Below are 19,947 nucleotides of genomic sequence, written 5' to 3' on the forward strand. Positions count from 1 at the left end.
AAATCGCAATAAGCGATTATTGATTGGTTTGCGCAAAAGTTATAGCGTTTACAAAATAAGGGATAGTTTATGGCATTTTTATTAATAATTTTTAATTTTTTTAAATGGCGGTGTTTTTTATCATGACTGAGACATTATGGCGGACACATCGGACATTTTTGACAAATTTTTGGGACCATTGTCATTTATACAGCAATCAGTGCTATAAAAATGCACTGATTCCTGTATAAATGACACTGGCAGTGAAGGGGTTAACCACTAGGTGGCAGTGTAGGGGTTAAGTGTGTCCCAGGGGTGTGTTTCTAACTGTGGGGGGGTGTGGCTGTGTGTGACACGTCACTGATCTCTGCTCTGATCACAGGGACTGCTGATCAGTGACACTGTCACTAGGCAGAACGGGGGAGATGCTTGTTTACATTAGCATCTCCCTGTTCTTCCTCCCCGTGAGACGATTGCGGGTATCCTCACGGCGATCGAGTTCGCGGGACCTGCAACTCGACTCACGGAGCTTGCCATGGCCGCGTGCGTGCCCGCTGGCCGCCTCATAAAGGACAATGTACAGGTACATGATTCTGCCTGTACGAGCCCTTCTGCCAGTGTATATCGGCGTGAGGCGGTCAGCAAGCGGTTAATCAGCAGCCGGTTGTGATTTTTTTAAAACAGCCCAAAAATTCAAATGTGATTACCTTGTAACCATGGAAGTGGGCAGGTAATCTGTATGCCTTTTGTGCACAGAACAACCCTAAAATGCACATGTGTTATTCATGTGAGTTGAATATTGATTTTCCCATTGCAACACTAGGATGAAACATTGACAAACAGAATGTCCTGCTGAGGCCCATGTTACACTGTGGGATGCTCTTATTGGACTCTGCTGGTTTGATTTACGAAAGACAAATAAGCTGTTCTCTTTGCAAGTGCATTTTTTTCTTAGATTAGTGAATGAGATGAAGCTCTACTGCAGCCTTTCTAAGCCTTTTTACCCCAGAGGAACCTTTGAAAAAAATCCGGTAGGTCCCCATTCTGCCTCTCTGTACCGCAATCGCGGGTGGCCGGCAGACACTGAGTCCACTGGACCCGCACATGTGCACTCCTGATGTGCAGCGTACCCGCACCCACACTATCTCATGCACGGACCGATGTACAGGTACGTCAGTTTGCACAGCTGAGCCGCCTTGCCGCAGTACATCTGTGGAAGGCGGTCGGCAAATGGTTAAAGGCAAAATAGGTCAAATTCAGCCTTTTTCCAGGATTTGCTTCGTTTGCATGTATTTGAACATCCCTGCTTTAAATTTCAAAAGCTTTGACAGCAACCCCAGTTTACCCAAATCCTAAGAAGCACATAAACTTCATGATGTCAAACTTCAGTTCAGTTCCTGTGTGTCATTAATAAAGAATGCTTCTAAACGTTGAAGACAAATGAATAATTATACACAATGGGCAGAATGGGAAGAAAAGAATATATCAGGATTTCAGAATGTCTGTTGCCGAAATCTTGGACATGTCACCTACATGGCAATAACCAGCCACTTCCTACACAAAGCGGATTATAAATGGCCCATTGTTATTCTAAATAAACAGAGTTGAGAATCAACATTAATGCCATCCAAATAATGAATGATGGCAGATTTCCAGGCCCGTTTAATCCGGAAAGAATCTCCTCTTTGCGATTTGACTTCCAGTTAGCGAACACACTGGAGGCAATTAAAAACTGTGAATTTAAATGGCTCATTATGAAGGAGTCCCAGAGTGATATCTTATCATTAGCCTGGGGGTTTCAGCACTGCGAACAGGCGGAAGCTGCTCTGTTTATCCAAAACACAAGACTGTTCGCTTCTTCCTGAAAATTCTATTTTAAGCTAAAGGGCCATTTGTTCACGCATGGTATATATAACATAGACGTTGTGTATAAAACATTGCCTATGAGATCTTGTATGGTTTCTAAATTTACCTGGATATAGTTTCAAAATGGGGCATGTTTCAAAGATTATGGTGCAATCTTCATGGATAACCAATGATTGCAGTGAATGAGAACCAACCACCGAGACATGGCCTTGGCAGCTTGGAAAACCTTTCACTTTCTGCGGAACAAATCAGCTGTGGGCATACTCTTCAAAGTTACATTACAGTGGAACCTTGGTTTATGAGTAACGCGGTTAACAAGCTTTTTGAAAGACGAGCAACTTTTTTTTTAATTCTGACTCGGTTTGCGAGTGTTGTTTCGCAAAAGAAGCAGAATTCAAGCTAATGGGCAGTGCAGTATCGCATTTGGCCAGAGGTGGCGGGGCGCGGGGACAATCAGAACGGTTCGTAGCCATTCAGAAATGCTTGTAACCCAAAGGATTTGCGTATCAAAGCGAGTTTCCCGATAGAAGTCAATGGAAACTAAGATAATTCTTTCCGCATTAACTTCTATTACCTGCCATACCGCATGTGGCCAGAGGTGGGGGGCGTCAGAGAGCCTCAAAAATACTCGGGGACAGCTCGGCAAAAACACTCGGAAATACTCAGTTCCCGAGTGTTTCCAAGTCTTTCCGAGGCTTTCTGAGTACAGCCGAGCTGTCCCTGAGTATTTTCAAGGCCCTCCGGCACCCCCCCAACTCTGGCCACATGCGATATTGCATGTAATAGAAGTCAAAAGTCAATGCGGAACGAATTATCTTTGTTTCCATTGACTTCTATGGGGAAACTCGCTTTTTTATGCGAGTGCTTTGGATTACAAGCATTCTCCTGGAATGGATTATGCTCGTATTCCAAGGTTCCACTGTATTTAGAACAAGCTCTTGTGGAAGTCGGTTCCACATTTTCAAAGCTTACTGTAAAAAAGCCTTTCCATATGTGCAAATTAAACCTCATTTTATAGATGCAAAAGGTGGGCGCAGTTGTCATTCGCAATGACCTCAGAATGAACAACTTTTCACCAAGTTCATTATATGGATCATTTGTGTATTTATGAAAGTAAAGCCGCGTACACACGGGCGGACTGTCTGTCCAACTTAGTCCGCTGAAACACATTTCAGCGGACAGTCCGCTCGTGTGTGGGCTTCAGCGGACTTTTTCAGCGGACAGTCTGGCGGACTAAGTCTTTCGGAATTTCCGTAATATTGTCCGTCCAACTTTGGTTTCAGCGGACAGTCCGCTCGTGAGTAGGCAAGTTGGACGGACTAAGTATGGCGCATGCTCAGAAAGGATTTACACGGCGAAAGGTTGCATTGCTGTGTATTGGATGTCCTATTTCTAGTCCCGTCATACGTGCTGTACACGTCATCGCGCAAGCTTTCAACGGACTGTCTGTTCATCGTGTGTGGTCAAGTCCGTTCATTCAAAAGTAGGACGGACTGTCCGTCGGATTGTCTGACGGACTTAGTTGGCCAGACAGTCCGCCCGTGTGTACGCGGCTTTAGTCATATTCCCCATTAAACTCTTCTCAAGGAAGAATACATTCTGTTCAGTTAGACTCCTTTCACACTGAGGCAGTTTTCAGGCGTTTTAGCACTAAAAATAGCATCTGTAAAGTGCCTGAAAACTGCCTCTCATTTGAAAGCCCGAGTGTTCTCACACTGGGGTGGTGCGCTTACGGGAAGGGAAAAAAAATCCTGCAAGCCGCATCTTTAGGGTGGTTTGGGAGAGATGTATACACCACTCCCAAACTGCCCTTGCCCATTGTAATGAATAGGCAGCACTTCTGAAGCGCCTGAAAAGCAATTCAGAAACACGGGCGGTTTTAACCCTTTCTTCGGCCGCTAGTGGGGGTTAAAAGCTTCCCGCTAGCGGCTGAAAAGCACCGTTAAAACTATGGTATAGCACTGCTAAAACGAGCGGCCACGGCTGCAGTGTGAAAGCAGCCTTAATCTTTCCCCTGTTGATAACCTCCTCCTTGCCCTAATTAACCACTTGACCTCTGGAAGATTTAACCCCCCCCCCCCCTTCATGACCAGGCCATGTTTTGCACTTGCTTACTTTAACTGAAAATTGCACGGCTGTGCGATGCTGTGCCCAAATACAATTTATGTAATTTTTTCCCCACAAATAGAGCTTTCTTTTGGTGGATTTGATCACCACTGCGTTTTTTATTTTTTGCGCTATAAACAAAAAAAAGACTGACAATTTTGGAAAAAAAATTGATGTTTTACTTTCTGTTATAAAACATAACCAATAAAAATGTAAAAAAAATCGAATTTCTTCATACATTTAGGCCAATATGTATTCTGCTACATGTTTTTGGTAAAACAAAAATACAATAAGCGTATACTGATGTGGTTACGCAAACAGTATAGCATCCACAAACTATCGGACAGTGATGGCGAACCTTGGCACGTGTTTTGGAACTACATTTCCCATGATGCTCATCCACACTGCAGAGTGCATGAGCATCATGGCAAATGTAGTTCCAAAACAATTGGGGTGCCAAGGTTCACCATCACTGCTATAGGATATATTTATGGAATTTTTTTTTTTATATATAAGTGATGGCAGCGATCAGCGGCTTATAACGAGACTGTGGTATTGTGGAAGGCAATTGGACATTAACTGACACTTTGACATTTTGCGGGAACCAGCGACACTAATACAGTGATCAGTGTTAAAAATATGTACTGTCACTGTACTAATGACACTGGCTGAGAAGGAGTTAAACATTTGGGGGCGATCAAAGGGTTAAATGTGTGCCTAGTCAGTGTTTGTGTTTTTGTGTTTACTATGTGGGCTTCTTTTATTAGGGGAAGACATGGATTCTAGTCTCTGCTTTGCAGGTACACAGTATTCATGCTTCCCCCGTCAGAATTGGGATCTGCCTTGTCTAAATAGGCAGATCACCAGTCTGTGTAGTTTACTGGTGATTGGCGAGTGCCAAAGAAACATCAAGTGCCAAACACCTGCAATTTTTCACAGCAGAAGTGGCCCGCCAGTGGAAGTGCAGGATCATGCATATATGCCGTATAATATGCATGATCCTGCACACAAAACTGCTATAGGGCGGTCGCTAAGTGGTAAAGTGGTTGTAAAGGGTGTAGGTTTTTTCTATGCATGAAGCTAAAAAACCTTCAGTTTGCAGCACTCACTGCAGCCCCCTAATACCCAACCCCAATCTCAATTCAGCGATGTGCACCGGAACAGCAGCTATCCAGGGTCTCTCCCTCCTCATTGGCTAAGACACTGCTGTCAATCACAGCCAGTGTGGATGGTGTGGGGGCAGGAATGAGCCACACTCTGTGTGTCCCATAGATACACAGAGCTTGCTGTGGTGGGGGGGGGGGGGGGGTACTTGGCAAGGCGGAAAGACCAGAAGCACTGGCAGGGGACCCGAGAAGAGGTGGATCAGGGCTGCTCTGTGCAAAACCATTGCACTGAGCAGGTAATTATGATGTGCTTATTATTTTAAAGGAAAAAGAAAACAACCTTTAGAACCACTTTACTTTAGTTGCTCTTCTCTGTACTTTCTCCAGTTCCACAACATAATTTTTTTGGTGAAATGGTTCCCAAAACTGAACTGAATATTCCAAATAAGGTCTTATTAATGCATTGTACAGGGGATTCATTATATCTCACACTCTCTATAAATTTTACACAAAAAAAGCATATTGTTCGCTCTAGAAGCTGCAATTTGGAATTACATGCTGTTATTAAGGTTCTAATCTATTGGAACACCCAGATTCTTGCTCATCATTGATTTCTCTAGGGCAATCTGAACAGAGTGCAGAATAAAAAAGTCTTTCTCCAACTCCTCCCCTCCTCCCTCAGCAGCTGTTCAGCTGTGCTCAATGAGCACTCACTCAGGCTAAACATCTCAAAGGCGGAGCCTGACTGTAGCTTGAGGGGGCAGGAAGGGGTGTGGCCGGCTTCGAGGCTGATTGTTCCAGGCTTCTTCAGGTGTGCACACATGAGCTGCATGAACAATATGGCGGCAGTGGATTTGGCTTTTCAGGGGACTGCAGGTTAGCCCAGTCACATTAACTGCAATGTAAAGTCTAATGTCTGCTTTTTCATGTAGCACAGCTGTCCTGACTGTAAGAAATTGGGTTTTAAACTGCACTGCCATATTTCTAATGGAAGTGTCATATGAAAAAGGAGATGCCATCAATGTCAGCAAACCCCACTTTTTATTTACTTATATCTACATTTTTAGATCACTGGTTCACACCATGTCTGGAGCTGAATCAAACAGGAACGCACTGTGCGTTGCTGTGCAATTCACATGCAGGTCTGTGCAGTGCAACAAGCTCATTCATTTTGAATGGGCTAAAATTGCAATGCACCAAAAGTAGTGTATGCACTACTTTTTAAAATGCACTGCAACCAGATCACATGGTGATCCAGAGCTGGCAGGTGCAGGACGAACACACTATGTTTGCGACTTGCATTTGAGGTGTCATTAACTTTTTATTGACACCTGCTGCAGATCACAAAAGCAGTGCGTTTTGCGTGCAGGTTGAATTGTACTGGAATCCACAGCACATTCCTTCACAATTCAAATGTAGGCATGGTATGAACCAGCCCTTAGACATAATATTGCTTCTCATTAAAAGTTTAGAAAAAAGTTTTTTTTAAAAAGTGGGCTTAGCTGACATAAATATAATCTCCTTTTTCATGTAGAACTGTTTGACTGTGTGAAAAATTGGACAGTGCAGTTTTGAACGCAGCACAACTGCATCCTACACACAGTCATCTTAGACTCCAATTAACCACACCCCTTTAAGCCATGCCCAATAATTAAGTGTAATTTAAATCACGTCCATTTTTCAGCTCCGCGTGGTGCATATTTTTTAATTGGCCACACCCACAATTTAGACTTTCTGTATACCCTAGCCTCTCTGTATAGGGGCAGGGCCAAGGGTGGGGATGAAGGAGGGACCAGGGGTGGGGCAGAAGGGAGTCCCGTCAGGTAGGCTGTACGAGGCCCCCATGATTCCTACCAGCGGCCCTGGATGTACCTCCCCCTAGGATATATGATGATGCATGTTTTTAGCCATCAAGTGCATACATTTATCAACATTAAGCCCTATATAGTTATCAATTAAACTGCGTGTAGCTCAGCTTGCAAGTCAAGGACATCCTTAGGAACCATATTTCACTACATTGCTTTGTATCATGTTTATAGCTTTGTGTCATCTCTGGGGACTTCTCTAATATGTTAATCTTTGATAATATATTGGGTGATAAGGGGAAAGTGCATAATGACAGTCACATAGGGGGTCAAATTGTTGGATGATGAGTAAGAACACCCATGTCTAAATCTAGGCTATTATCTTTTGTGTGAAATAGAACTATCATTCTTAGTGCAAAATTACTCCTTTTCTGAAAGTTTTGAAATTTCCTTTAAGAACTAAGGTCTTCCATTAAAATATGGTCCGGTTGTGAGAAATGATGTCCCACGGGTGTGCAGAACTCATTTTCTTTGTGTTTCTTGGCGTTGTGTCTGTGCAAATTGGTCCTTGTCGCAACATCTGTCCTGTTTCGCCAACATAAGTTCCCTTGCTACATTTTTTGCATTGGATGAGGTACACATTATTACTGGAGGTGGAGTTGTATTACCCTGTGACATTGAAGGCCCCTTTTGTGTGTGTGAAACTTTTAGATAGATTGATTTGGTTGCACAGTTTTCAGCGTTTTTTATTGCAGGGTTTGCTTCCATTATTTGTGACATAATCAGAATGAAGTTTCCTATTATTATTATTATACTGGATATATATAGCGCCAACAGTTTACGCAGTGCTTTACAACTTGAGGGTAGACAGTATAAATACAATACACTTTAATACAGTAGGAATCAGAGGGCCCTGCTACTTATAGCTTACAATCTAAGAGGGAAGGTCAAGAGCTACAGTACAAAAGGTAGTAACTGTGGGGGATGCGCTGGTGGAGAAAATAAATGTACAGTTGTTAGGTGGGGACCAGATAGGCTTCTCTGAAGAGAAGGGTTTTCAGGGACTGTCAAAAAGCAAGCAGAGTAGGAGCTAGTTGGACAGATTGGGGTAGGGCGTTCCAGAGGATGGGAGAGGCTCAGGAAAAGTCCTGGAGGTGAGCATGGGAGGAGGTGGCAAGGGAACTAGAGAGCACAAGGTCTTGGGAGGAACGAAGGGAACGAGTAGGTTGGTGTTTTGAGACCAGGTTAGTAATGTAGCTGGGGGCCGAATTGTGGATGGCTTTGTAAGTTGTTATTAGAATTTTGAATTTAATTAGTTGAATGAGTAGAAGCCAGTGGAGTGATTGACAAAGAGGAGCAGTAGACACTGAGTGGCTGGTAAGGTGGGAAAATTAGTTTATGTCTGTGGTTGGGTGGTTGTCTGAAAGCCAGTATTGGGGATTGTTGGAATATTTCTTTTAGAGTTTTATCCTCTGTTATGATGGGTTGTAAATCTTTGATTATCTTCCTTATCCCTTCTAATGCAGGATTGTATGTGGTTACTAGAGGTACACGGTTATTTGTTTTTTTCTCTTTGTATTGAAGTCGATTTTCTCTTTGGGGATCAAAAGGCCGTGTTTATGCTGGTGGTGATGGTTTTGTCCTTGTAACCTTTCTTTTGGATCTCTGTCTTTTGGGTCTGGGCATATTCAGTGGTATCTGATGGCCTGGCTGTGTATGATTGCTCGTTTGGTGTGTTGGGGGTGAAAACTGGAGCTGTGGCGATAGTTGCATTTGTCATTGGGTTTCCTGTATATCGCAGTGTGAAGCTTGTCATCTCTAAAGTATACTGTGGTGTCCAGGAAGTTAGTCAAAAAGCCTCCAAAATCAATAGGATACCATCGTCCCAATACGTATATAAGAGAAAACTGGGCATATAGCTCAGAACAACCAGGAGGAAACAACCTCAAAGAGATGAATTTCCAATTGGTTCAGTGGGAACAGGGACTATTACGGTATCAGAAAATATTGTAGAACAATCGTTAAAACAAAATTACATTTTATTATAATTTAATCCATATAACAGATAATACAAAAACATTGCTGTAGCAGAACCACAATATTAAATCCAATCACAGGACCCAATTGGTTCACATTCTAAACAATTAAATGTTTTACGGAGATACAGGGATGACGCATAAATCCGACCGGTTTCGCGGTACTAAGAACACCGCTTCCTCAGGGAACGTCACTTTTAAAAATCTAGTATGAAAAATATATATATAAGTATACAATAATATCATACAAAATGTCAGAAAGTTTTTTACAAAAGGAAGTAACAATAACAGCAATAGTAAATAAACAGTGCATCAGCATTGTATTAGAAAAAACAGTGTTGGATCATAACTCACCCCTGGAGCTCCCAACCCACAGCATACGAGCGACCTACTTCGAGACACCCTCAAAACAGGGTGCCCCCCCTAAGGGCGGACACGGGGGGCAAGGTGGAGAGACTCTGAACAGCGCATACAGGGACTGAAAAAATAATGATGCAATGGTCCATTTAAATGGTGTTCAATAGAGAGGGATAAATATATCAGAGACCATGGGCTGGTAAGATAGAGCAGTATAAGAGAATAAGTAAAGAGATGGATAGATAAGATCTCTCATGTTGACAAAAGGCACCCAGTGAGCCCTGGTCAATAAAAGCAGTGTGCACCTCAGAGGGTTATTATTATTTTAGGCGGAAGACATACCCCAAATACATTGGATAGTTAGATCAAATACTTCTAAGGTGTCACCAAATTTTCTATAAGAGATGTCCAGAAATTCAATTACAGATTTTTCCTGGTTCAGAATAAAAGGTAAGCATAATTAGTCAATGATCAAACATCTGAACGGACCAGGAAAAGAAATGCATGTAGCTGAAACAAATATGGAGTCAGAATGGAGGGACAATACCTGAAGCTCAGAGATCCTACGCATTGCTCGTCTCAACACAGGCAGCGCTCTGAAGATTCAAATCTCGAGCGCGCCATTTAAACCCCCAACCCGGAAGTGTTAAGGGCACAATGGTGTGCTCCTTAATCCTGTCCCCGCATTACGGCGCATGCGCGGTGGTGTCCAGGAAGTTGAAATGTGTTTGAACAAACCATTTTTAGTTTGATGGATGAAAAGTGTTGATCAATGAGTAAAATTGTTTTAGATTTTATTTACCTTTACATATGATGAAAATATCATCAATATAATGATAGTATCTGTATTGTTTTTGTTGCATGCTGTTAGGAATTTGTCCTCCATGTCAGTCATAAATAAGTTTACATATTGGGGTGGCATTTTACTTCCCATAGCAGTACTCATACTCGGAAGATAGATGACATTATTTAAAGTGAAGTAGTTGTGTGTAAGAATGAATTTCATGAGCCGTGTAACAACCTAGGCACTGTATTTGTGGTTTAGTGAAGATGATAAGAATGTGTGACAGTGGCGACTGGTGCTCAAATTTTTTTTTTTGGGGGGGCGCAAACAAACTGACACATTCTGAAAAATACTGAAAAAAACCCCCATAAATTGCAGCCTCACTGTGTCATCAAATGAAGCCACCGTGCCCATCAAATTAAGCCACTGTGGCCATCAAATGCAGCCACTGTGGTATCAATTGCAGCCACTGTGCCTATCAAATGCAGCTACTGTGCCCATCATATGCAGCCACTGTGCCATCAATTGCAGCCACTGTGCCTATCAAATGCAGCGATTCTGTCATCAAATGCAGCCACTGTGCCTATCAAATGCAGCGGATCTGTCATCAAATGCAGCCACTGTGCCATCAATTGCAGCCACTGTGCCTATCAAATGCAGCCACTGTGCCCATCAAATGCAGCTACTGTGCCTATCAATTGCAGCCACTGTGCCCATAATATGCAGCCACTGTGCCCATGAAATGCAGCCACTGTGACCCCCTGCCTGCCTGCTTCCTATCTGACCGGCACTTACCCCATCTTGGTGGCGGGTCAGGTAACATGTGGTGGCAGCAAGCTGTGGGATGGGCAGTGGGTCAAGCAGCGGGGGGCTGTGTCCTTCATGCGTCACTTCTTTCTTCCTGCCAATAGGAGCGCCTGTCCTTTCAGCCAAGCAGGTTATGGGTATTGGACCTTTGCCTCCTGTTAGGAGGAGAGGTGGTTCAGTGTTAGAAAAGCGATTATTCATTTGCTTTTCTAACACATCTGGGTGGGCTCCGAGCGTAATGCTCTGCTCTCCAATTCCACCCTATTTTGGAGCCTATTAGAGTATATGCCTCTAATCAAACAACAGACTTGGGGGGGGGGGGGGGGGGGGCACACTATAAAAATGCATTTACATTCAAGATGGTGCTGCTATAAAACCGCACACATACAAAAATTGCATTTAAGTCCTGCAAGGCTATTTAAAACACCTGAACATATTAAAAAATATGGGGATTAGTTTACACCATATGGCCATATAGTGCTAAGCCCACTACTGCCTCAAAGTACACCAATATCAGTGGGTCCTACGCTATTCATAGAATGAAAGTCCTCTTTATGGGAGAACTATAAGGACTCTTCCTATAACATAGGTGGACACTAATAAGAGGTAATGAAGGGGGGATGGGGTGCTCCAGCCCAAGGGATCTGGTCAGGGCCCTTACAATATACAAACAACAGACTTGAGGGGCACACCTTAAAAATGTGTTTACATTCAAGATGGTGCTGCTATAAGACCGCAAACAGAACAAAATAAATGACAGTTCACACATACCAGATCCCTTGGCCCGAAGCACCCCATCCCCCCTTCCCCATATTTTTGAATATGTTCAGGTGTTTTAACCACTTGACCACTGGGCACTTAAAAACCCTTAATAACCAGACCAATTTTCAGCTTTCGGTGCTCTCACATTTTGAATGACAATTACTCAGTCATGCAACACTGGACCTATATTAAATTTTGTCCTTTTTTTCACAAAAATAGAGCTTTATTTTGGTGGTATTTAATCACCGCTCGGTTTTTTATTTTTTGTGCTATAAAAGACTGAAAATTCTGTAAAAAAATGAATTTTTCTTTGTTTCTGTTATAAAATTTAGCACATTAGTAATTTTTCTTCATAAATTTTGGCCAAAATTTATACTACTACATATCTTTGGTAAAAATAAGTACAAATTGGTGGATATTATTTGGTCTTTGTGAAAGTTATAGAGTCCACAAGCTATGGTGCCAATGTCTGAAAATGTATCACACCTGAAGTACTGACGGCCTATTTCAATTCTTGAGACCCTAACATGCCAGAAAAGTACAAATACCCCCCAAATTACCACTTTTTGGAAAGAAGACATTCCAAGATATTTAGTAAGAGGCATGATGAGTTTTTTGAAGTTGTAATTTTTTCCCACAATTCTTTGCAAAATCAAGATTTTTTTAAACTTTTTTTTCTTTTCACAAAATTGTCATATTATCAGTTTATTTCTCACACACAGTATATGCATACCACAAATTACACCCCAAAACACCTTCTGCTATTACTCCCGAGTACGGCGATACCACATGTGTGAGACTTTTACACAGTATGGCCACATACAGAGGCCTAACATGCAGGGAGCACCATCAGGCGTTCTGGAGCACCCAGGCCAATTCTGACATTTCTCTCCTACATGTAAAAATCATAATTTATTTGCTAGAAAATTACATAGAATCCCAAAACATTATATATGTTTTTTTTAGCAAACACCCTGGAGAATACAATGGTGGTTGTTGCAACTTTTTATCTCGCACGGTATTTGCGCAGCAATTTTTCGAATGCTTTTTTTTGTCCCAAAAAAATTTTGTGCTTAAAAAAAAAACACAGTAAAGTTAGCCCAATTTTTACATAATGTGAAAGATGAAGTTACGCCGAGTAAATAGATACCTAACATGTCACGCTTTAAAATTGCACACGCTCGTGGAATGGCGCCAAACGTTGCTACTTAAAAATCTCCATAGGCAAAGCTTTAAAAAAATTTTTACTGGTTACATGTTTTGAGTTACAGAGGAGGTCTAGGGCTAGAATTATTGCTCTTGCGCTAACGTTCGCAGCGATACCTCACATGTGTGGTTTGAACACCGTTTTCATATGTGGGCAGGACTTACGTATGCGTTCGCTTCTGCATGCGAGCACATGGGGACAGGGGCGCTTTAAAAAAAAAAAATTCTTATTGTTCATATTACTTTATTTATTTTAGTTTGACATTTTTTTCCCAAAAATACATTTTTTGATCACTTTTATTCATATTACAAGGAATGTAAACATCCCTTGTAATAGGAATATGGGATGACAGGTCCTCTTTACAGTGAGATATGGGGTCAATAAGACCCCACATCTCACCTCTAAGCTGGGAAGCCCGAAAAAAAAAAGATTCTGACTTTGATCGTATTGGCGAGTCGGTAGAAGCACCTGAGGGACGGCGGGGAGGGGGGGGGTCTATGGCTGGGTATTGCAGGGTATCACCGAGTATGGCTGGGTATCTCCGAGTATGGCTGGGTATCTCCGGGTATGGAAATTTATGGCAGGGTATTGCAGAGTATTGGCTGGAATTATACTGCAGAGTATTGGAGGTATTGCAGAGTATTAGCTGGTATTGCAGCGTATTGGCGGGTATTACAGAGTAATAGCGGGTATTGCAGAGTATTGGTGGGTATTGCAGAGTATTGGTGGGTATTGCAGAGTATTAGCTGGCATTGCAGAGTATTGGCTGGTATTGCAGAGTATTGGTGGGTATTGCAGAGTATTGGTGGGTATTGCAGAGTGTTAGCTGGCATTGCAGAGTATTGGTGGGTATTGCAGAGTATTAGCTGGCATTGCAGAGTATTGGCAGGGTATTGCAGAGCATTGGCAGGAAATTAAGGGGTTAAATTTCGGTGAGCAGCGATGTGGGCTCTGCAGATGCAGCTCACAGCGCTGCTGACACCGATCTTTTCCCCCTCCGCTGTACCGATCGGTACAGAGAGGGGATGGAGTTGTTTACAAGTGATCACTCTTTCATTTGACGGAGCGATCATGTGGTAAATGGCCGCGGTAAAAGGACCCAGTGGTCACGGAATTCTGGGAGGACATCATATGACGGCCTTCCAGAGTTAAACAACCGCCCTGTAGCCGTCATTCGGCTATGGGCCGGTTGTTAAGTGGTTAAATAGCCTTGCAGGATTTAAATGTTATTTCTGTATGTGTGTGCTGTCATTTATTTTGTTCTGTTTGCGGTCTTATAGCAGCACCATCTTAAATGTAAACACATTTTTAGGGTGTGTTGTGGTGGGGGAGGGGGGTTGTCTTCCCTGTCAGAACACAATAGCACAGTGGGGGAGATTGTGGTACTAAAATCAGATAGTTAGTACAGAGGTTCCTCCTGAGCTGCCAGGTTTTTTTTCCTTCAACTTCATTCCTGCATATCTGACAATGACTGTAAATTATCCAATTTGGTAGTTGGGCAGATAGTGAGGCTTTTGGAAAGAACTATTATTTCTGGTTCGAAAAGTTTATGATTTGACAAATTGATGACAAATTGATGATTCCATGTTTCTCTGTTACATCCACATTTCATTTTCAGTCAGGGTGGCATTTACACAAAGGACACCTTGGGATTCTGGAATGGATTCCAGAGACCAGGACATTGATAGCAGGAGGTATAGATGTTGTGTTGGTTTTACGTTGTTTAGGTTGTATCTAAAAGGTCTGCTCTTGGTGTATCTTTTGGAAGTTTTTTTTGCTTGCCAATTTATTTAGGTAAAATGCATAGAAAGTGAACCTGTGCCTCGTTCATGCTCACCAAAATATTTACAAGCAGTAGAAAACACTCCTCTCTGTATCTAAAAGCATTGAGAATTAATTCATTTTCACAACACAGACATTGAAATCTTATATCTTTCCCTATTACTTTTTTGTATCAGAGTCTTGGCAGCGGCCAGCCCCCTAATGTCTATTCTTATTCTATATGTAGTGGTATTTTTATTCTGTATGTAGTGGTATTTTATAGTAGTACAGCTTCAGTTTTGTATGCCGGCTATAATTCATAGTAGAAGTTATTATGTCTACATGGACACTGCATGGTACCACTTCTCTCGCTTCTTGGAAGTCATTCTTAGCATCTATTTTTATTTGCTTAGTGCACTACACAGCTTCCTATGTCTGACAACATCTTGTTTTTGTGCTCTTAAATAACTTTACTGGATGTGGAAAATGATATAGTGATGAGTGGCATCTAGTCCAAAATCATAAAATGTTTATATTTTAATATACTCCTAGCATATATGCCTGTGTTTAGTTTTGTGAAATCACCAGTACAGGCAGAAGTAAGGAGCAGCCCAATGAGGCAATCAGGCTCTGCCTCATTGTACTGGGCTGTCCATCTAACACTGGAAGCTTTCTGGCAGGGGATAGAGAATAGTGATTACTTAAAGCAGAGTTCCACTCAAAAGTGGAGCCTCTGCTTTTCTGTCCCCCCCCCTCCAGTGCCACATTTACCACCTTTCATCTTTCAGGATTGAACAGGTACCTGTTTTTGACAGGTCCATGGTCCAGTCTCCCAGAAGTTCAGCCCTTTCCTCCTCCCTCCGCCGCTGGACCAGTTAGAAAGTGCAGCACAATTCGTGCATGTGCAGTAGGGGACTGGCTGTGAAGCTGAAGGGTTTCACTGCTGGGTTCCCTTATCAGAAATGGTGGCTGCTGCACCCAACACCCGATCCAAAGATTGGCTGTGGTGCCGACATTGCTGGCTCCCTGGACAGGTAAGTATCTGTATATTCAAAGTCAGCAGCTGCAGTATTTGTAGCTGCTAACTTTACATTTTTTGTGGGGGGGGGGGGGGGGGGGCTGAACCTCCTCTTTAAGGTAGCCATACATAGATCGAAAACTACAGATTGACTTCTGCACAACCAGCCTGTTGGGTATTTCCCAATGAATCAGTGTGGCTGGCTATAGCCAACAACACTAATCAGTGTGCTCTGACATCGAGGAAGGCTCCCTGCCATCAGAAGACAATAGCACAGCAGGAAAGATTCCCCCATCCACCTCGAATGTGTGGATGGGGTAATCACATCTTTTTTTTTTTCATTCAACATGTCTGGTTGAATGAAAAACTTAATAATGTATGGCCAGCTTTAGCTAGTGTCCCACTACTTCCTCCTTCCTCACTATCCATGTATAGGCTGAAATTGGCCAAGGTCAACACGTTATGGGCTTGCTTTACTAAAGGCAAATAAGCTGTTGACTTTGCAAGTGAAGTTTTCCCAGAGTTTAGTGAACAACGTAAAGCTCTACTGACTTCTATTGTCCCATCATGTGCAAGCAAAAATTCTGTTTCATTTTCTGTTCATGTGATTGGTTGTTCTATGCAAAGTGAAACTTCAGTCTTTTGTTTTTTAATTGACAATTTTTATTAGATTTTTCCAATATACAACATATCAAAAGGTGTAAAAGAAAAGAAAAAAAAACTATATATATATATATATATATATATATATATATATATATATATATATATATATATATATATATATATATATCTCAAACAAGGACATCTGATAGAGTTCACCCCAGACTCACTGTAACATCGTCATACAAGGAAAAATAAACGTGTTACAACTGCATGGCATTATAAGTAACAATGATACCATTTAACTTAAATAGTAAGCCTTCGGGCTTCAGAAAGGACGTCAGTCAAGAACAGTTCCAGTAGGAAACATCCTAAGTTTAGCAGCTCTAATTACAAGAGCCCTTGACAGTTGACAGAGACCAAAAATGCCAGCAGTAAAAATAGGAGACAGAATAGAAAAAGAGAAGAGGTCAGAGGAATAGTAGACAGTGGGGTTTGATGCTCCTGGGGAGGATGAGAGCTTACCGTTAATGTGGGGGTTATACTGCGAGTGCCTAGGCTTCCATATCGCATCATGCCGCTAAAGTTTCTAAGTCTTTACTCCTAGTGTAAAGATCAATAGAGGTCGGGGGTGTTTGCCCCTTCCACTGGAGGGCAATAAGACACCTAGCAGCCGTAAGAATATGGTGTGTTAATTTCTTAGCTAACTTAGGCAGGCTATAGGGCAGTAGACCTAATAGAAAAACTTTGGGGCACAGTGGGATGTTTACCTCAAATAGCCTCTGGAGAAAGTCCTGGACCAATTTCCTTTAGCTTTTTTTTTTTAAGTCAGCAGCTATAAATACTGTAGCTGTTGACTTTTAAAAATCAGCACTTACCAGTGCCTTGGGTCAAGCATTGTCTTCCCACAGCCAGTTCTTATTACTGCTATGGGTTTCTGGTGCCACCATCTTGGTTACAGGCAGCTCCCCACTCTGCATGCTTGAGCTTGCATGATACTTTGTGAATGGTCCTGCAGCCTCCTGTTACTTGTGAATAGTCCTACAGCCTCCTGGGAAGGCTGTGGGAGGGAAGAGAATCGAAGATAGGGACACCATCCTCAAAAAGAGGAGGATTGCAGTAAGTGGGAGCCAGTACTGAAAAAAAATCAGTACTTGCTCCCCCTCCCCCCCAAATTTTTTTAAATCGTTTACAAGCTGGGGTGAGGGGGAAAACCAGCAGAACTTTTTGAAGGTTTTTGCTATGTTTTTTCTTTTTGAGTGAAGTTCCACTTTAACCACATTTGCTAACGTTACTTTTCCTTGCAAAGTGAACAGTCTTTTTGCCTTTAGTAAATCAACCACTATTTTTTAAGTGCAGTGTAGTCTGTGGAATGTTGAAAATTTGCTATGCTACCTCCAGAAATGACTGCAATGCTCTTTATCTAGAAGTCAGATTTAAGGCCATATTTCTTTGCTATATATTGCTGAAAAAAAATAACACCTGCTTTTGTAAAACCCATTGAATTCCACACATTACAACAATATACTGTATGTTATATTATGAATAATCTATTAATTTATTATTTTATGTTTTCTAGGACATCCACGATATTTTAACCAGCTCTCAACTGGTCTGGACATGGTTGGCTTAGCAGCAGACTGGCTGACCTCAACTGCGAACACCAATATGTAAGTGTTGTGAATATAATGAACTTGTAACTTTAGCAGAAGATACATGTATTGCCTACTATATAGTGTACAAAATATTGTGTGTAGTAAACACAAATGCTGATTGTATGTGAACACTGGGAATACTGATAAATGAGCTAAGGTGCTTAGTATCTACTAGTGCTTACAGAATTGCTGTAAAAGCAATATACTGTATATATTGTACTATAGCAAAGACAGTCTGAATATGACTGTACATAACAATTTTTAGAATGCAAGATACAATTATAATGAAACATATTTGTTGTGGTGGGTTTTAAGGGTGTATGTTGCTAGTGTTTGCTAATGTAGCACTGACCCCCGAAGGAGCTGCTGGTTTGATTTGGGCTTACCGTTACCTCACCTGCTTGCTTCTTTGTCTTGGGGATCCTGTGGTAAATGGCCCAAAGAATGTTGAAATTGACACTGAATCCTCTTTTATTTATTTAGGGTTATTTATTTAGAATAACAAAGTCTGTTAACCCCCCTGACGGTATTCCTGAGTCTGGCTCGGGGTGGAATTTTTATACCAAAAGCGGTATCCCCGAGCCAGACTCGGGACTGCATCGCTGGATCCAGGAGGAGGTTTACTTACCTTCTCCCTCGGATCCAGCGTTGTCTCCCCGCTGTACGAGCGAGCCGTGTCTCGCTCGATCTATCACGGACCCGATCTCCGTTTCCCCGAGAGCGTTGCGACGCACGGAGACGGAGATCGGCGCCAAATTCAAAAAGTGAAACACACAGTATACATACAGTATAATGTAATCTTACAGATTACATTGCTGTATGTAAATATTTCACCTCCCCTTTGTCCCTAGTGGTCTGCCCAGTGTCCTGCATGCAGTTTTATATAATAAAAACTGTTCTTTCTGCCTGGAAACTGGAGATTGTCCATAGCAACTAAACTGTCACTTTACATCAAAAATGGTTTTAGACAGCTAGAAAACAGCGATATTAAATTGTAATCACTCACAGAATTGAGCGATAGCGATTTGTGGGGAGATCCGTCATCAAATACTGAAAAGTAATGACAGTGACAATTCTGCAACTGAGCAAATTTCAGTGTTTTTGATTTGCTTACATTATTGAATAATTTTTATTATTGTTATATTATTATTTGGTACAATTATTTATAGTTATTTATTATATTATAATTTATGATTTCATTTTTCAAACTTTATCATACCCGGGATGTCTGCTAGACTCTGGTTTGGACAGATTTAAAGCGGGAGTCCGCCGGGACTCCGCGTTTTTTTTTTTTTTAAAGTCAGCAGCTACAAATACTGCAGCTGCCGACTTTTAAAATAGTGACACTTACCTGTCCAGCGCGCCCGCGATGTCGGCACCCGAAGCCGATCTCTAGATCGACACTCGAGTGCTGCCGCCGCCATCTTGGGTATGGGAATCAGGAAATGGAGCCTTTCGGCTTCATTTCCCGGTTCCCTACTGCGCATGCGCGAGCCGCGCTGCGCAATGAGGACGGTCCCCTCTGCCTCTGGGATCTGTGTGTTTCCCAGCAGGCAGCGGGGCACTTGCGGAAGGGGGCGGGCACTTGCGGAAAGGGGCGTAATGTACGCCCCTTTCCGCAGAGAGCTAGCCCGGAAGTGGGTGCAGTTACCTGGATTATCCAGGTAACTGCACCCCCCTCCCCCCTGAAAGGTGGCAATTGTGGCGCCGGAGGGGGGGAGGAATCCGATGAGCGGAAGGTCCATTTTAGGGTGGACCTCCGCTTTAAGAGAATTATTCCTAAGAATTACAGGACTACAATATAAAACACCAAATTTTCATGCAAAATAATGGTACCGCTTTTAGCACCTAAAATCCGAAATAATCGTACCGCCGGGGAGGTTAATGAAGGGTAGAGGTTTAGGGGTGAGTTCAGGTACCGGATAGACCTCTCTCACTAGGCCTAGCAGCAGATGGGATGCTCGGTAAAGTCTCTCCCACAGCCTTGTGAGATACACTTGAGCTTAACTGAGGGATATGGATAAATTTAAAAACCTGACATACGGTACCAGTTTCTCTCAGCCGATCCAGCGATACCGTATGAGTGTTGATCCAG

The 19,947-nt window shown here is 42.3% G+C and overlaps 1 protein-coding gene across 1 annotated transcript in view; it reads left to right on the forward strand.

Moving 5' to 3' along the window:
* Positions 1-19,947, forward strand: part of GAD2 (glutamate decarboxylase 2) — a 161,533-nt gene that overhangs the window by 47,252 nt on the left and 94,334 nt on the right. Inside the window, exon 5 of the mRNA XM_077490993.1 lies at positions 17,777-17,867. Coding sequence (XP_077347119.1) covers positions 17,777-17,867 — 91 coding nt within the window. The remainder of the gene's footprint in view (positions 1-17,776; positions 17,868-19,947) is intronic.

This window comes from Lithobates pipiens, unplaced genomic scaffold (genome assembly GCF_037356315.1).
Source record: "Lithobates pipiens isolate NorthernLeopardFrog02 unplaced genomic scaffold, aLitPip1_a1.2 Scaffold_19, whole genome shotgun sequence".
Lineage (NCBI taxonomy): Eukaryota > Metazoa > Chordata > Amphibia > Anura > Ranidae > Lithobates > Lithobates pipiens.